At 44.7% G+C, this 15,210-nt stretch overlaps 5 protein-coding genes across 5 annotated transcripts in view; 4 read left to right on the top strand and 1 right to left on the bottom strand.

Annotated features, from left to right (window-relative positions):
- The window catches only part of LOC311241038 (histone H1-like), a gene marked incomplete at both ends in the record, with an annotated part of 359,561 nt that overhangs the window by 27,693 nt on the left and 316,658 nt on the right, over window positions 1–15,210 (top strand). The window lies entirely within an intron of this gene.
- Window positions 2,775–3,086, top strand: LOC311241259 (histone H4; the record flags this gene model as incomplete). The annotated part of the gene is made up of 1 exon (XM_084330024.1): window positions 2,775–3,086. One exon carries the CDS (start codon window positions 2,775–2,777, stop codon window positions 3,084–3,086), a length of 312 nt encoding a protein of 103 aa, XP_084186150.1.
- On the bottom strand, window positions 6,595–6,969 carry LOC311239976 (histone H2B-like; the record flags this gene model as incomplete). Its single annotated transcript, XM_084328445.1, has 1 exon — window positions 6,595–6,969. The coding sequence occupies one exon, from the start codon at window positions 6,967–6,969 to the stop codon at window positions 6,595–6,597; it is 375 nt and encodes a 124-aa protein (XP_084184571.1).
- Window positions 9,090–11,094, top strand: LOC311239827 (histone H1-like; the record flags this gene model as incomplete). Its single annotated transcript, XM_084328277.1, has 2 exons — window positions 9,090–9,207; window positions 10,598–11,094. The coding sequence occupies 2 exons, from the start codon at window positions 9,090–9,092 to the stop codon at window positions 11,092–11,094; spliced, it is 615 nt and encodes a 204-aa protein (XP_084184403.1).
- LOC311239995 (histone H3.2) lies at window positions 13,755–14,165 on the top strand (the record flags this gene model as incomplete). Its single annotated transcript, XM_084328473.1, has 1 exon — window positions 13,755–14,165. The coding sequence occupies one exon, from the start codon at window positions 13,755–13,757 to the stop codon at window positions 14,163–14,165; it is 411 nt and encodes a 136-aa protein (XP_084184599.1).

The raw sequence follows: 15,210 nt of genomic DNA, 5'->3' as shown, positions 1-15,210 counted from the left end.
AGTTAAATGCATGTTTAATTTGTTAAATTCATATTGAAATGCATTTTTACTTAACTTTACAGCATTATTAAAAACGTGATAGGATGTTAGGAGTCATCAGCAGCCCTCATAATTATGTATATATTATCTGTTAGGATCTCTGTTTAACAGTACTGTATATTTGCATATCTTGTATGTCATAAATGTAACTACTGTGTATCTATGTCATGAATCATGATACATATTTGTATGTTGTGTATGTCATAAATGTCATTATGAATTGAAAATGGGGGACACTGATGTATGCAAGACGAAAGTATTTCTCTGGTCTGCACCCCTTAACAATTGTGTGTATTGAGCCGTACTGTATTGTACCCATTCTGCAATCTGTATCTAAATCTAAAGTATTCAATCAATCGTTTCCATATTTGTTAAACAGAGATTGGTGTGTTGCATCAGTGAGGTTTATCAACTGATTTGAATGCAAATCTACTTCCCAGGACAACTATTCTTTATTTGAGTGTTCTCAGCCGAGCTGACTGGTGAACATTATTGTCTATTAGCCCATACCTGTCTTTTTTTATAGCTAGATTCTGTGTTATTTGGGTTTTTTTTATGTGTGAATTTGCCACATTGCTCCAGGTGGGGGTAGAATAGTCAGAGTGGTTTTAAGTAGCTTTCATATTCTAATCACTGTGCCTCCTTCTGCAGAGCACTTTCAGGTGGTTTATCCTCCTTATTGCCTTGTTCCAGACAGGTTATGTGGGCTACACGTGTTGTGTAGATGTTGGGGCCAAGAAGACTTCTTCTCTTCTTATTGAGGTTTAACGGCGGCCGACCACTTGTTAGGGTATGTGCCGCCATCTACTGGTATCCTTTACCTCCTACAAAACCCAATTCCCCTCACCTTCTTGGAGTGCAACTAACGCTGCTACTTCCCAATTGAGCCCCCCTCTGCGAGACACTCCTTGCCCCCTGCTGCCTGACTCTGTACACCTTGGTCACCCGCTGCCCCCTTATTCAATTCCCTAACCACCTCCTCCAATGTCAGACCTTCCATACCCAGATGTTGAACCGCTATCCTAACAATCATCTTTGTTCTATCTGTTCTACCCTCAATCTTTGCCGCAGTATTAATTACCCCTGCCACGAAGCCCACAATACTCAATTTCTCCTCCCACACCCTCTCTCTATCCTCCTGCCCTACCCTTTCTGCCAACTGCCCTTCTACAAACCCCTGCACCCTAACTTGACTTCCTTGTCCCACCCTCCTAGCCGCCTCTGCATACGACAACTTACCCTCCCTTCTAACACTCTGAACCACTACCTCCCTCTTCATCACCTCACACCCCCTAAACGCTACACTATGCTCCCCTCCACAACTACAACACCATAGCTTCACTCCCTCTCCACACTTCCCATAGTCATGCTCCCCGCCACACCTAGCACACCTCTGTCCCTTCCTACATGAAACTGCTATATGACCAAATTCCTGGCACCTGTAACATCTCAGAGGACTCTGAACAAATTCCCTAACCCTATACACCCCACTCCCTACATACACCTTACTTGGAACAACCTCACCTTCAAACTTAATCACAACCGTCTCCGTCACTACCCTATCTGCCCCCCTCTTCATCCTTTCTGCACCATTAACTTTCCCATTACGCACATCTCTCCCCAACTCTTCCACCAGCTGCTCTACGCTAACCTCCACCGAAACCCCAGCTATCACCCCCTTACATCCCCCCTCCCTCTTCTCCCCTACTCTCACAACCTTAATTATACCCACCCCTCCAATGCTCCTCATCTTCCCAGCCCTCTCCACCTGATCCACACTAACACACCCTACGGCCAGATTCCCATCCTCCAAAACTCTCGCATACCTTACCTCCCCTAATTGCTTACCTATGAGTTTGGGCAACTCGAAAAATCCTAATTTCCGCACTCCCCCCTTCCCCTCAAACCTAACCACTATATGAATCACTTCTGCAACACCATTACCTACACCCTCGCCTTCTGACCCACTCGAGCTATCTCCCCTACCCTTCTTCCTCTTTATCCCCTTCCCACTGTCCCTGCTCCTCTTCTCCACCTTACTCCACCCTTCTCCCCCGCTCTCACCCCCCTCCATACTTTCACCATCTGACTCCCTTCCCCTGTCACTACCATCCCCGTCCCTACCGACACCTCCCTCGCTCTCACTACCCGCCCCAGCTCCCAGCGGCGAAAGCAGTTCATCATGGATCAGCAAGGCGGCCACATCCACCTCCTCGTAACCGATAAAGCCGTCTAACACGACCCGGCACTTTTCACCGTCGATCCAGGAAACAACCCCCGGGTACCTCGCGCCTTCCCCCGAAATGTCAGCTATACAACGGGATCCCACCCTCCACTCCGGTGCCGCCTCCACTTCTCCGCACAACTTTCTGTCATCAACTTCCAAACTCCGCGCCAGTATCCTCTCGTCTATGCTCTCGTCCATCCGCCGACACACTTCCTCCCAATCCTCAGACCCTCCCCCGCCCTGCTCCGACTCCGCTTCCTCTCTCCGAGCGACCGGGTCCAACCCTCCTCCGTGCCTTCCTCCTCTCACCGACGCCATTACACTTCCGCCAGCCGCCTACCACCGGGCCAAGAAGACAAACATGCAGAGGAACCCTATTGGCCAAACCTCAAACCCTCCCCCCTCACTTTGTCTCGGCGCTCGTTGGCCTCAACAACGTCCTCAGATAAACTTGAAATACGCATGGGTTTGGCCAACTGAGACATTCTACCATCATCTATCCGTGAACATGTCTGGTCGCGGAAAGGGAGGAAAGGGACTGGGAAAAGGAGGCGCTAAGCGTCACCGCAAAGTGCTCCGTGATAACATCCAGGGAATCACCAAACCCGCCATCCGCCGTCTGGCTCGCCGTGGTGGAGTGAAGCGTATCTCGGGTCTGATCTACGAGGAGACCCGCGGTGTGTTGAAGGTCTTCCTGGAGAACGTGATCCGTGATGCCGTCACATACACCGAGCACGCCAAGAGGAAGACCGTGACCGCCATGGATGTGGTCTATGCTCTGAAGAGACAGGGACGCACTCTGTACGGCTTCGGCGGCTAGACTGCTCACTGCGTTGTATCAAAATCCTAAAGGCTCTTTTAAGAGCCACCCACATGATCCATAGAACGAGCAGATTCTGTTTCCTCATACGTGCCTGGGCCTTTAGATTATTTTGTACTTTATTTAATCAATATATTGCGCAAGTGAGGTGTAATAAAGATAAAAACGATATAGACAATACTAAAACCACCCACTAGGAAACATGGCCATTTTGGAAGGGGTAAGATTATAAAAATATATTGATCAGATTTCATGCATCATTCTTTTAGATGCGCAAATGGTTTTATTGTTGTGTATAAAACCTGATTAACACAGGGCATCATTGTAAACCTGTATGATTATATGCTGACGCTTTGTATGTATTTTTTTTCGTGTATTTGGTTATTAGAATTACCCCCCCCCCCCCCCCTTTGTGAAAATAGGAGGAGGCGAGGGCTGATGGCGGTGTGGACTGTGTGCGCGGGGAAAGTCTCCAGCGCCTCTTTGTGTAGGGAGTCACTGCTATAGAACTTAAATAGATAGAAAGGACACTTCTGTGTCATGGTCACACTCACTGCTATCAGTTTCATCCCCAAGGCCACTTTTTTTTTTTTTTTTTTTTTTTTTTATTATTATTATTATGATTATTATTATTATTATGATTATTGTGTTTTTGGCCTTGTGGTCTCATTGTGTCATCATGAGTGCATTAACCCGTTCACTGCCGCGCTGACAAAACGGTTAACCCTTTCACTGCGACAATACAGAAGGTTAACCCTTTCACTGCCACACGACAAACCGTCTGTAGTGTGATAGTAAAGGGTTAACCTTGTCATGTGGCAGTGACAGGGTTAAACTGGTCTCCGAGCTTCACTAAAACACTGTGTTGTCTCCAGCCTCCCCAGTACAGCATGTCAACATGAAGCAAGTCCAGTCCAGCTGGCAGCAGCGCCAAGTCTCTCTGCAGCCAAACGTTGACCACAAAACTCGATCCGTTCCCAAAACTGGCCATGTTTGGAATGAATGATGGAACAAGTTCAGTGAATAGTGAGATCACTCCGTCACCACTCACTCACTCACATCATCATCACGTCTGGTACACCATTCTAAAAGGGCACCGTTCCAAATATAATATTATTGAGCACGATCCAACATACAGAGGCCTGGGCGCATTATTCTCCGGCGGGTGACCTGAGCTGGGACGGCCTTTAAAACCTGCCGCCATACTGTGTTTGATTGTTTGCTTGAAAACTTTATTAACACTTTGAGTGCCACGCCAGGTTTTCCTTTTTACCCCCTGAATGCCACCATCGGCGCCAATGTTAACGTTAATATCGCCTAATCTATGTTTTAAATTATGGCTATGTGTCTAATCTGCCCATCGCATTATCAAAGACTATTTTCCAGTCAGTGCTGTCAAGGCAGATTGTTTTTTTATCGCGTTATTTCCGTTTCAGAGCATTTAGAAAAGCACCCGTTTTCAGATAAAAAACAGCCCATTCTGGAGCATTCTATGAAAATCGTCTTTTACTGGAATATTCCACAACATTTTGAATTATTGACCGCGGAAATTCGAATCTGTGAATATCTTTCTAACTTTACCTAAGTCTCCCGATTCCGATATAATAAAGCTAATCTTCATCACAAATCATATTCTCAAAATAAACTGACGGGCAGATATTATTGCTGGCGGACCTATTTCGGCCTGCGAGCCGCCTATTGCCAACCACTGAACTAGGATATCTGTATAACGTGCGTTTAGACAACACTATTTGGGACAGACCACACAGGCTATTACTTCACATAAAATATCATGTCTAAATGAAATGCACAAAACAAAAAAGGTATGTATCATAACGTTACCCTGGTATAGATCTGTATGCATGTATTTATGTATTTTATTCATAACGTTATACATATTCATTAACGTTAGATCGTGCATGGCTTTTACATTGAAAAACGAACTTGTCACGTGGTTCCGTTCTCCATTCTTCACATCAAAAACTAAAAACGACCTATCAAAACGTACACAGACCAAAATCGGCCCATTGTTTACTCCTTTTTTCGATTTGATTCTGACACGAAAATACGAAAACAGCTCCGTATTTCAGTTTTTCCCTGTTTTTTCGATTTTGGTTTCAAACGGAAAACGAACTATCAAAACATACACGGACCGGACTGCTACCTTATTTCATTGAGCTGTAATTAACACAAGACACAGATGACCATATTCAAACTACTTTACTCAACTGTAAAACTTTAAATGTCCCTATCGAGGTCAATGTAATGTGTTGCATCATGGGGGTCAGCCCAATGGTCCCACAGCCCCAGATTTTCTTTTCACTCAAAATTAGGGCCTATGTTCCCACATTTCTAAGATGCTTCTCAAAATGAATTGATTAATTGAAAATGTTATTAACAGATTGCAGAATGGGTACAATACAGTACAGCATAATACACACAATTGTTAATGGGATGCAGACCAGAGAAAGGCTTTCGTCTAATTACATCAGGGTCCCAAATTTTCAATTCATCATAACATATATGACGTACATGACATACACAGGTAGACAGTACTGTTACATCTAGACATTTATGACATACCAGATCTTACCGAGTGCAGAACAAAGTCCACTGTCCACTGAGCTGGAGGAATGCCATTGGGAGACATCAAGTCACTTGATGTTGTAATGAGTTTTGATTGGTTCTGCAGAAACGCTCCTAGGTGTGTTTAGCCATCAAACCATTTATTTTCATAAAACTATGACCCAAAAACGGTTCCCAACAAACAGAAATGTGTTAATATATCTATGTAGTTCATATTAAAATATCATATCCTCTCTACACACTTTCATTAACGAAAGCCTCTAGCAAGCTTCGGCCCCCATGTCTATCTGCTATATATTTACTATCTATCTACAATCTACCATCAACAAGATTAGATGCACTTTTTTAGAAAATATAAGTTTGTGGTCCCAAATTAAACATGCATTGTAATTCTAAATGTGCCAGAGTCTGACTGACATACCAGTTTATCATACATCAGGTTTGACACATGTATTTATTTTGTGTGCAATGGTTTTGATTGATTGTTGTTACTGTTAACTCCGAGTGTGTGGTCAGAAGTTAGATGCTATTAAAGGCCCATAGCAAACAGCTGCATGTGGAGCCAACTAGAGGCCCTCAACCCTGCTTTAACCCTAACCCAACTCCTGACCTTTAACCTAACCAAAAAGCTCAACTTTACTTCCAAAATCAGTTAATCCTAACTTCAAATTTCTCCCACTTTAAAATGTATTGGGAGGCTCTTGTTCCACCTACTAGAGCACTTACTCCATCTGGTGGCGAACCCCAATATGATAGGCAGCATCCTAGACATGGAGGAAAAAAACAAATTCATAAAGCGATGAGTTTATTCATTAGTCACGTGACCTGACCTTGCCGGATCATTGGGATAACTCTCTCAAAACAAAGTGGGTGGCTCTGAAAAGAGCCTTTGGGTGAATACGGGTTAGATGGACAGGGAAGTTTACTTGGAGCTGGTGTACTTGGTCACAGCCTTGGTTCCCTCGGACACTGCGTGCTTGGCGAGCTCACCGGGGAGCAGCAGGCGGACGGCGGTCTGGATCTCCCTGGAAGTGATGGTCCTACGCTTGTTGTAGAGAGCCAGTTTAGAGGCTTCTCCGGCGATGCGCTCAAAGATGTCGTTAACGAAGGAGTTCATGATCCCCATGGCCTTGGAAGAAACGCCGGTGTCGGGATGGACCTGCTTCAGGACTTTGTAAATATAAATGGCATAACTCTCCTTCCTGGACTTTCTGCGCTTCTTGCCTCCCTTGGCGGTTGTCTTGGTGACGGCTTTCTTGGAGCCCTTCTTGGGCGCTGGCTTGGCTGGCTCAGGCATGATGATCAATCGGAACTATAGAGCAACGAATGTGGAAACAGTGGCGCACTGCTGCCATTTTATATGTCAAATTGTGCAAATACAGCTGCGTGGCTTCTTGTATACGATTGGTTGAGAGGCTTTGTCGCACATTTCCCGCGCACAGGAAACTGTTTGCGCGCAAAGCCATAATAACCAAACTATATTATTCTCTTAGCAAAACTCCATAGCCACAATTGATATTAAAGGAAAACTCCAACATTTTGGGAAATTAGCTTATTTGCTATCTACCCTGCAGTTAGACAATAAGATACATACCTTTTTCTTCTCTGTGCATGCAGTAGGAGTAGGAAGACGTTGGGAACTAGGCTAATGGAGGAACCTACTTCCAGTGACTGACGCTAAGATAGGCTAACGGTGCGTGTCTTCCTACTCTTACTGCATGCACAGAGAAGACAAATTGTATGTATCTTCTTGTCTAACTCCAGGGTAGATGCCAAATAAGCTAATTTCCCAAAATGTTGGAGTTTTCCCTTATGCCAAGCAATAATCGACATGAAACTGCATTTTTCCAAGACAATGATTTTGTGCACCTTGATAGCACCTATTGGTGACATCTGTCACTGCTTTGACTTACAATAAATATTTATATATACACACACACAGCAGGTTTCCTCTTGTTTGGGTTATTACCGATCATAAACAGATGACACAGACCGACATGATCTCACCATGAGCTACATGTATCGGTACCTCACTGTGGTACAAGATAATAATACAAGTATGACTCTGACAACATATAGTATGTTTCATTCCTTGAGCTATTTCTTCTGAATGTATCAAAAATTTAGCTGGCAGCCTACTGCACCACATTCTAAGATACTTTACTTCACAATGAGTTGAGCCCTAACAATAGAGGCCTGTATATCTGACCTATAGGCTAAACACAAACTGTAATGTTTGTGGTGTTCTGTTTCTTCCAGTATGGCTGCCTGTAACCGTTGGTAACCACTTTCAAAAGAAAATGCCTAATTTGTGTGTAGTGGTAGTCGGTAAAACACTGCTGAAAAGCATGATATTACTGTTCTGTTGTGACTTCTTTATAACATTCAGTAATAAGACACAACACTATGTGTTGATATGATAATCTATACATGTAATTTATACATAGAAACCATTCCATTGCCTTTACTACACAAACATTCCATGCAAGGCCTCTTTTGTGGAAATGCAGAACATGTTGATATGGTGCGTTTGTTTGGTGATATGATGATTCATTATGAATCTACTATGTCTATTTAAACTATTGAAATATAATTAAAATAGACCAATGCAGTTATTATTTATTGTGCTAAGTGTTCAGTGTAGCAGAATTTAATCAGAAAACACAGCAGATCAGCAATGCCCAAAAAGCATGTATTGTCAACAAGCATGCAGCATCTAAAGTACACAACAAACTAGTTTCCCCAAAAGGGAAATGTAGCTAAGTTTCTTGTGTGACAGTTATGAAATGTTTTGCAACATTAATTAATTAAATGTTAGCTGTAATTAATATAGGCCACGTGAAACCTTCCACTGATCTAAGTTGGTGATCATCCCTCATACGAAGTCGAGGTGACCCACGCTACAGGCCACCAGCAACAGTGTGTTTACCAACACCGGAAAAGCATCAATTTAAAACAAAACGCGTCACCCCAGATTACTATTCTTGCTCCCAGTCTCTAGTCAGGTAGCTCGGCTTGCTGGAAAACGAGATTATGTCGGATTATAATGCAATCTAAAGAATTGTGAGACATAAATAACAGAGAAAGGTATAGCTGCGCACCATGGTGAAGGCGCAAATTGGTGGTTTGAAGCGTCCACAAACACACCAGGGGTCTTCAAATGGTTTAATTCTGATGGCACATATGTCGGCTTGCTGACCCATTTGGCGTTAAATTCCTGCAATATTCATAGTTGTGTATTTGAGCTCTTTTTTGGCGAGGAGAAAACACACGCGGCAGAGCATTTTGGCAGCACAGAGGAGGACAGGGTGGGTTGAGTCTACATGGCTCTCATGTAGTGTTTAAGACCAGCCCTCTGACTGAGCTTCAATATCATAATTCTACTTGTGTGTTGAATCTGAGACAGAACGAGAGAAGATGGCAGAAGTCGCTCCAGCTCCAGCTCCCGCCGCTCCGGCTAAGGCCGCTAAGAAGAAGGCAGCTCCCAGACCCAAGAAGGCAGGTCCCAGCGTCAGTGACCAGGGCCCCGTTCCATGTACGTGGTTCAACTAAGTCGATCAACATGTCCATTATCCAGCTTCAGTTAACCCGATGTTCAAAGCCGGGATTTTCCTGTTTCACAAAGGAGGATTCAGTCTCGTTAACTCAAGCCAGACTTGAGAGTCAGGCTCAAGTCAGGCTAGATGCGCGCTCCCGTTTTAGGTGGAAAGCCAGCACGTATCGATGGCAGAGACCCTGATTCTCAACGGCATTGATTGATTAATTGATTTAAGACTTTATTGACAGATTGCAATAGGCTCAATCGCCTCGCCGACAAGTTAAATGCGTTATCTATAGGCTAATTCTAAGTCCCTCATTACCTCAATCAATCAGATTATATTTCTTTAAACTTGCCTGCTGGATTGAATAATCAAATGAGATCTTGCTAGCGAAAATTATTAGTTAACTGTTATACAGAATTACGATACGGCTCTCTTACCCATTGATTGATGTATAGTCAATCTTTTACTTATCTTCTCTGTGGTGTAACGGGTTCTTCTTTTGACTTTCACACGGACGACCGGGGTTCAAGGCCCTAGTCTTTTCCTTCTTTTTGCAATATAGGAATAATTCAATTTGGTGCACGTTGAGAGCTATATAAAGAATGACATCCTCAATGCATGTAGATTTATAATATTTTAACTTAAAACCAGGCTACTTTGGCGTATAATCATTAATATTATATTCAAAAAAATCATATTGGAAACACGGGGATTTGAACCCCGGTCGCTGAACTGGCAGGGATGAGCACTACCGCTGGGCCACTGGGCCAGATGGGATAAATTCATTGTTTATACATTAATGAACGAGAGACCCGTGTTTAGAATATCCGTTGTTTTGAATGAAGTTTATCTCTTCATCCTCATTCATTAATGTGACGTCAACGGCTCATTCAATTTCTCAAATCCGTCAAACAGCGCATCTCATCAGACATCTTAATCCCAGTTACAATTAAAATAACCACATCATGTGTACATCGCACGAGCGAGCGCCACCGTCGCCACGGTATATATAACGTGCATTATTTAGGACAAAGTGAATTTAATATCAGCATTTTGGGTCTATTTTACATTTCAAAAGCCCCCTCTGGAAGAATGGAGCACAAAAACGTAATTCAGAATGGTATAATGCAGATCGTAGACTGTGGGAATAGTTTCAGGAAACGGGCTGTCACTTCTTTGCGGGGGCGTGGCGATAGTTCAGGCTAACTTGAACTTGAACTCTGCTTTCGAGCAGGCTCAAACTTTTGGATATGTTGTCATGGTGATTTGGGAAATCCAGGTACATGAAATCGGAAAGTCAGGCTAACACAGTTAGCCTGATAAAGTTATCCGGCTAACTCGGTTATCCCGGTACATGGAACGGGGCCCTGGTCGTCGAGGCAGTGTCTGCTTCTAAAGAGAGGAGCGGTGTGTCTCTGGCTGCCGTAAAGAAGGCTCTGGCTGCCGGCGGCTATGACGTGGACAAGAACAAGGCCCGCGTTAAGACCGCTGTCAAGAGTCTGGTGACAAAGGGAACCCTGGTCCAGGTCAAGGGTACCGGAGCCTCCGGCTCTTTCAAGATCAACAAGGCTGAGGTTAAAGCCAAAAAGCCCGCAAAGAAAGCCGCTCCGAAAGCCAAGAAGCCAGCAGCCAAGAAACCTGTCGTGGTCAAAAAGCCCGCGAAGGCAGCAACGAAGAAGCCTGCTGCCACCAAGAAGTCTCCCAAGAAAGTCAAGAAGGTAGCGGCCAAGAGTCCCAAGAAGGTAGCGGCCAAGAGTCCCAAGAAGGTAGCAGCCAAGAGCCCAAAGAAGGTGAAAAAGCCCGCTGCGCCCAAGAAGGCCCCAGCTAAGAAGGCTGCCAAGCCCATAGCAGCTAAGCGGGCAGCTCCCAAGAAGAGATAAGCGTTTGAACAGAACGTTGTCTTTAATTCAACAAAAGGCTCTTTTAAGAGCCACCCACCTCTTTCATGAAAAGCAATATTGTACTCTAGTGTGTGGAAGTGAAGGGGGCTTATCGAAGTATAACTTAGTATTACTTTTGGGATGGTTGATTTCCACGAGTTACTTCCAGCATGGCAACAAAGCAAACGCAACTTTATAATATTATATAAATATGCAGAATATACCACAAAAAACTAATATAAAATATAGGTTCTTAATTTGAGAATGTTGATTGTTATTAAGTCAGTTTTGATTAGTGGGTCCTACTAACGCAGATACTTTACCGCAACGAGTTGAGCCCTTTTATTGTGGAAATACATAAATTGCTATCATTATGGTGAATTTATGTCCGTGCGTAAATTACCGCTATGACACTATTGGAATGACTACGGGTGATGGCCCATTAGTAGACACACAGCACATTATTGTAATTTTATTTATTCAGACTGGTTTGGATCATATGTTGGCACATAATTATGTTTCCCTCTACCTCACATTATATCTACACAAGCAACCATTATAGTATACAGAACAAGTGGAACATTGTCTCACAAAAGGCTATTTTATGGACCGCCACTATTTATATGAAACAGGCACGGCTACAAAACACGACTTGTAGTTCTACCCATTTATTTATAATGTGATTAGTGATTCAGACCAGCAACATTGGCAGGTAAAGAAAATGGTCTCAACGAGTCGCACCGCTTCAGATAGTTTACGAGTTGAGCCCCAACAATTATGGAAATACACAAATTGCTGTCATGTCAATTTATGTTCGTGCATGCTGTAATCTGTATATATAAACCTTACTATTTACGTTTCTCAGTTCAAATTAATCATCACTTGACCGCTATGACATGCCATTTATAATTTTACATTATATGGTTAAGCCTTCAAAACAGGGACAAAAACACTGCAGACAGACAACACATTAAACATTACTTCTAAACAGCACTGTACAAGTGTACCCATTAGTGAACACGGTCAAATGTTATGCATTACGTGTTTATCGTCTTACATTTATGTCCGAGGTAGCGAGACAATGTAAGTTACACAACCAAATTGTATTTTGACAAATATTGCATTTTCAAGAAGAGGTGGGTGGCTCTGAAAAGAGCCTTTGTGGGGTTTGTCGAAGAGGCTAAATAATTTACTTCTTGGCAGGCTTGGCAGCCTTCTCAGTCTTCTTGGGCAGAAGGACAGCCTGGATGTTGGGCAGCACACCACCCTGAGCGATGGTCACTCCTCCCAGCAGTCTGTTGAGCTCCTCGTCGTTACGCACGGCCAGCTGCAGATGACGGGGGATGATACGACTCTTCTTGTTGTCACGGGCAGCGTTTCCAGCCAACTCCAGGATCTCAGCGGTCAGATATTCCAGCACAGCCGCCAGATAAACCGGGGCACCGGCTCCAACACGATGCGCATAGTTGCCTTTACGCAGCAGTCTGTGGACACGACCAGGCATGCGTTGTTCATGGGACGGGGTAGCACGGTGTGCTACCTCACTGAGTATTAAAGATTTGAGCAGAAGCGCGTGCACGCACATGCACGCGCTCGCGAGAACACGCTGCGCTCGACTTGGCTCGTTGTGTTTACCTGCCTCCCGGGCCCCGGCGCTACCTCGCATTATCATAACAATAGCCGCTATAGGCTGGTGTCTTCAACCACGCAGGGGACTCTTTGTGATGTAAATATGGAACGTCCCAAGTTGCCGCTGCCCACAGAGTGCACCGCCGTCCAAAAGTGAACGACGGCGAACAAAGGGCCAAATCAAAACAGCCGTCAATTCCGAATTGACAACTGTTTTGATTCAACCCCCCACCCACCACCACTCACCCCCGGACAACAACACACTCTGCAAACAGCAGCAACCCGGGACATTCCATATCTACATCACAAACTTTGGGACTGAGTAGATAATTAATTAATCTTCTCTTTATTTTTATTATTTATATTAAAACTGAATCAAACCATAAACAAGGTTGCCTGTTGGGATGTTAGATCCTAATGTGAAAAACTGATTTTATATGTCTGCACTTTATGTGCTCATTTTATGCCTTATGTCTTTCTTCTGTTGTGAAGCACTTTGAGCTGCAGTTTCTGTATGAAAGGCTATACAAACAAAGTGTATTATTGTGCGCGAGGGAACATATGCGCATGCGCGCGGGGCCGCGCGTGCGCGCGACGTCATTATCCTGCGTGCCGGCTCAGTCCATAATAACAACGCAACACTGGACACGACCCACGGGGAACTGAAGCCCGGCGCGAGAGGAGCGAGTCTTGGACTTAACTCTGGCCTTTCCTCCGGTCTTTCCTCTTCCAGACATGTTTATAATTCTCTTTAGCTAAACGAGTTAGACAATGAATGCAGCGAGTTGGAGAGGCGTGTTTTATTTTCTGGCTTGTGTTTTCTCACCCAATCAGGAAAGACGTTTTCTTGGCGGTTTTTCCAAAAGACGAGTCCTCCAATCCTCGTGTGAGATGTAGGCGGAATAACGAGCTCCCAGAGTGGAGACCAATCAGAAACGACTGCCCCTCCACGTTAGTAATATAAGGCCAGAGTTTCGGCAAAGCAGCGTATTATTCTTGTTCGATTGAAGAAGAAAAGATAGTTTCTCATAATGGCAAGAACTAAGCAGACCGCTCGTAAGTCCACCGGTGGCAAAGCCCCAAGGAAGCAGCTCGCCACCAAGGCTGCCCGTAAGAGCGCACCGGCTACCGGCGGCGTGAAGAAGCCACATCGTTACAGGCCCGGTACCGTGGCGCTGAGAGAGATCCGTCGTTACCAGAAGTCCACCGAGTTGCTCATCCGCAAGTTGCCTTTCCAGCGCCTGGTCAGAGAAATCGCCCAGGACTTTAAGACCGACCTGCGCTTCCAGAGCTCTGCTGTCATGGCTCTTCAGGAGGCCAGTGAGGCTTACCTGGTCGGTCTGTTTGAGGACACCAACCTGTGCGCCATCCACGCCAAGAGGGTGACCATCATGCCCAAAGACATCCAGCTGGCCCGCCGCATCCGTGGAGAGCGTGCTTAGATCTGCTTTTGTTTTTCTACAGTCATAACCCAAAGGCTCTTTTAAGAGCCACCACCGTAATCATGAAAAGTACATTCCATTAACTTATTAATTCAACATGCCAGATATACTAAAACCATCACTTTAATTCTGATATTTAGACTAGCATATCTGAACAGACTGCATATAACATATTTGTTGATCCCCTTGGGGACATTACATTTACATTTACATTTAGTCATTTAGCTGACGCTTTTATCCAAAGCGACTTACAAGTTCTGTACGACAAGACAGCAAGAAGGGTACAACTCTATCAGCTGAGTAACAATGTTCATCAAGTGTTGCGTGTTACAGTGTAGGTTAGTTTATTAGGACAAGTGCATGACAGTAAGGTTAGTCAGGGTTAGATTTTTTTTTTTTTTTTTTTTTTTTTTTTATCATTTCAGATAATGGTTGAAGAAGTGAGTCTTTAGTCGACGGCGAAAGATTGGACGGGATTCGGCTGTCCTAACTGGGATGGGTAGTTCATTCCACCATTGTGGGGCAAGGACTGAGAATAGGCGGCTTCTCTTTGATGACCCTCCGGGAGCTTGGATAGGAGTAGGTCTGAGGCGGCCAGAAGATGCAGAGCGTAGGGGTCTTGAGGGTGTGTAGTTAGAGACCATTGACCGGAGGTAGGCGGGAGCGGTTCCCTTTGCTGCACGGTATGCTAGGTCGAGGGCCTTGAAGCGGATACGTGCAGCAATGGGGAGCCAGTGCAGGTCCCTAAGAAGTGGGGTGACATGGGCCGACTTCGGTAGGTTTGATATCAGGCGGGCCGCTGCGTTTTGAATGAGTTGAAGAGGCTTGGTGGCAGTGGCCGGGAGGCCAGCTAGCAGTGCGTTGCAGTAGTCGAGGCGGGAGATGACTGTTGATTGGATGAGGAGTTGGGTGGCTTCTTTTGTCAGGAAGGGGCGTATCCTTCTGACGTTGCTCAGGAGGAATCTGCAGGTTCTGGTTGTCGCTGCGATGTGAGCAGAGAAGTTCAACTGGTCGTCGAGGACAACACCAAGGTTCTTGGCGGTCG

Source organism: Notolepis coatsorum, assembly GCF_963971535.1.
Source record: "Notolepis coatsorum genome assembly, chromosome: 14".
In the NCBI taxonomy this organism is placed as follows: domain Eukaryota; kingdom Metazoa; phylum Chordata; class Actinopteri; order Aulopiformes; family Paralepididae; genus Notolepis; species Notolepis coatsorum.
This window is presented reverse-complemented; position numbering and strand designations above follow the sequence as displayed.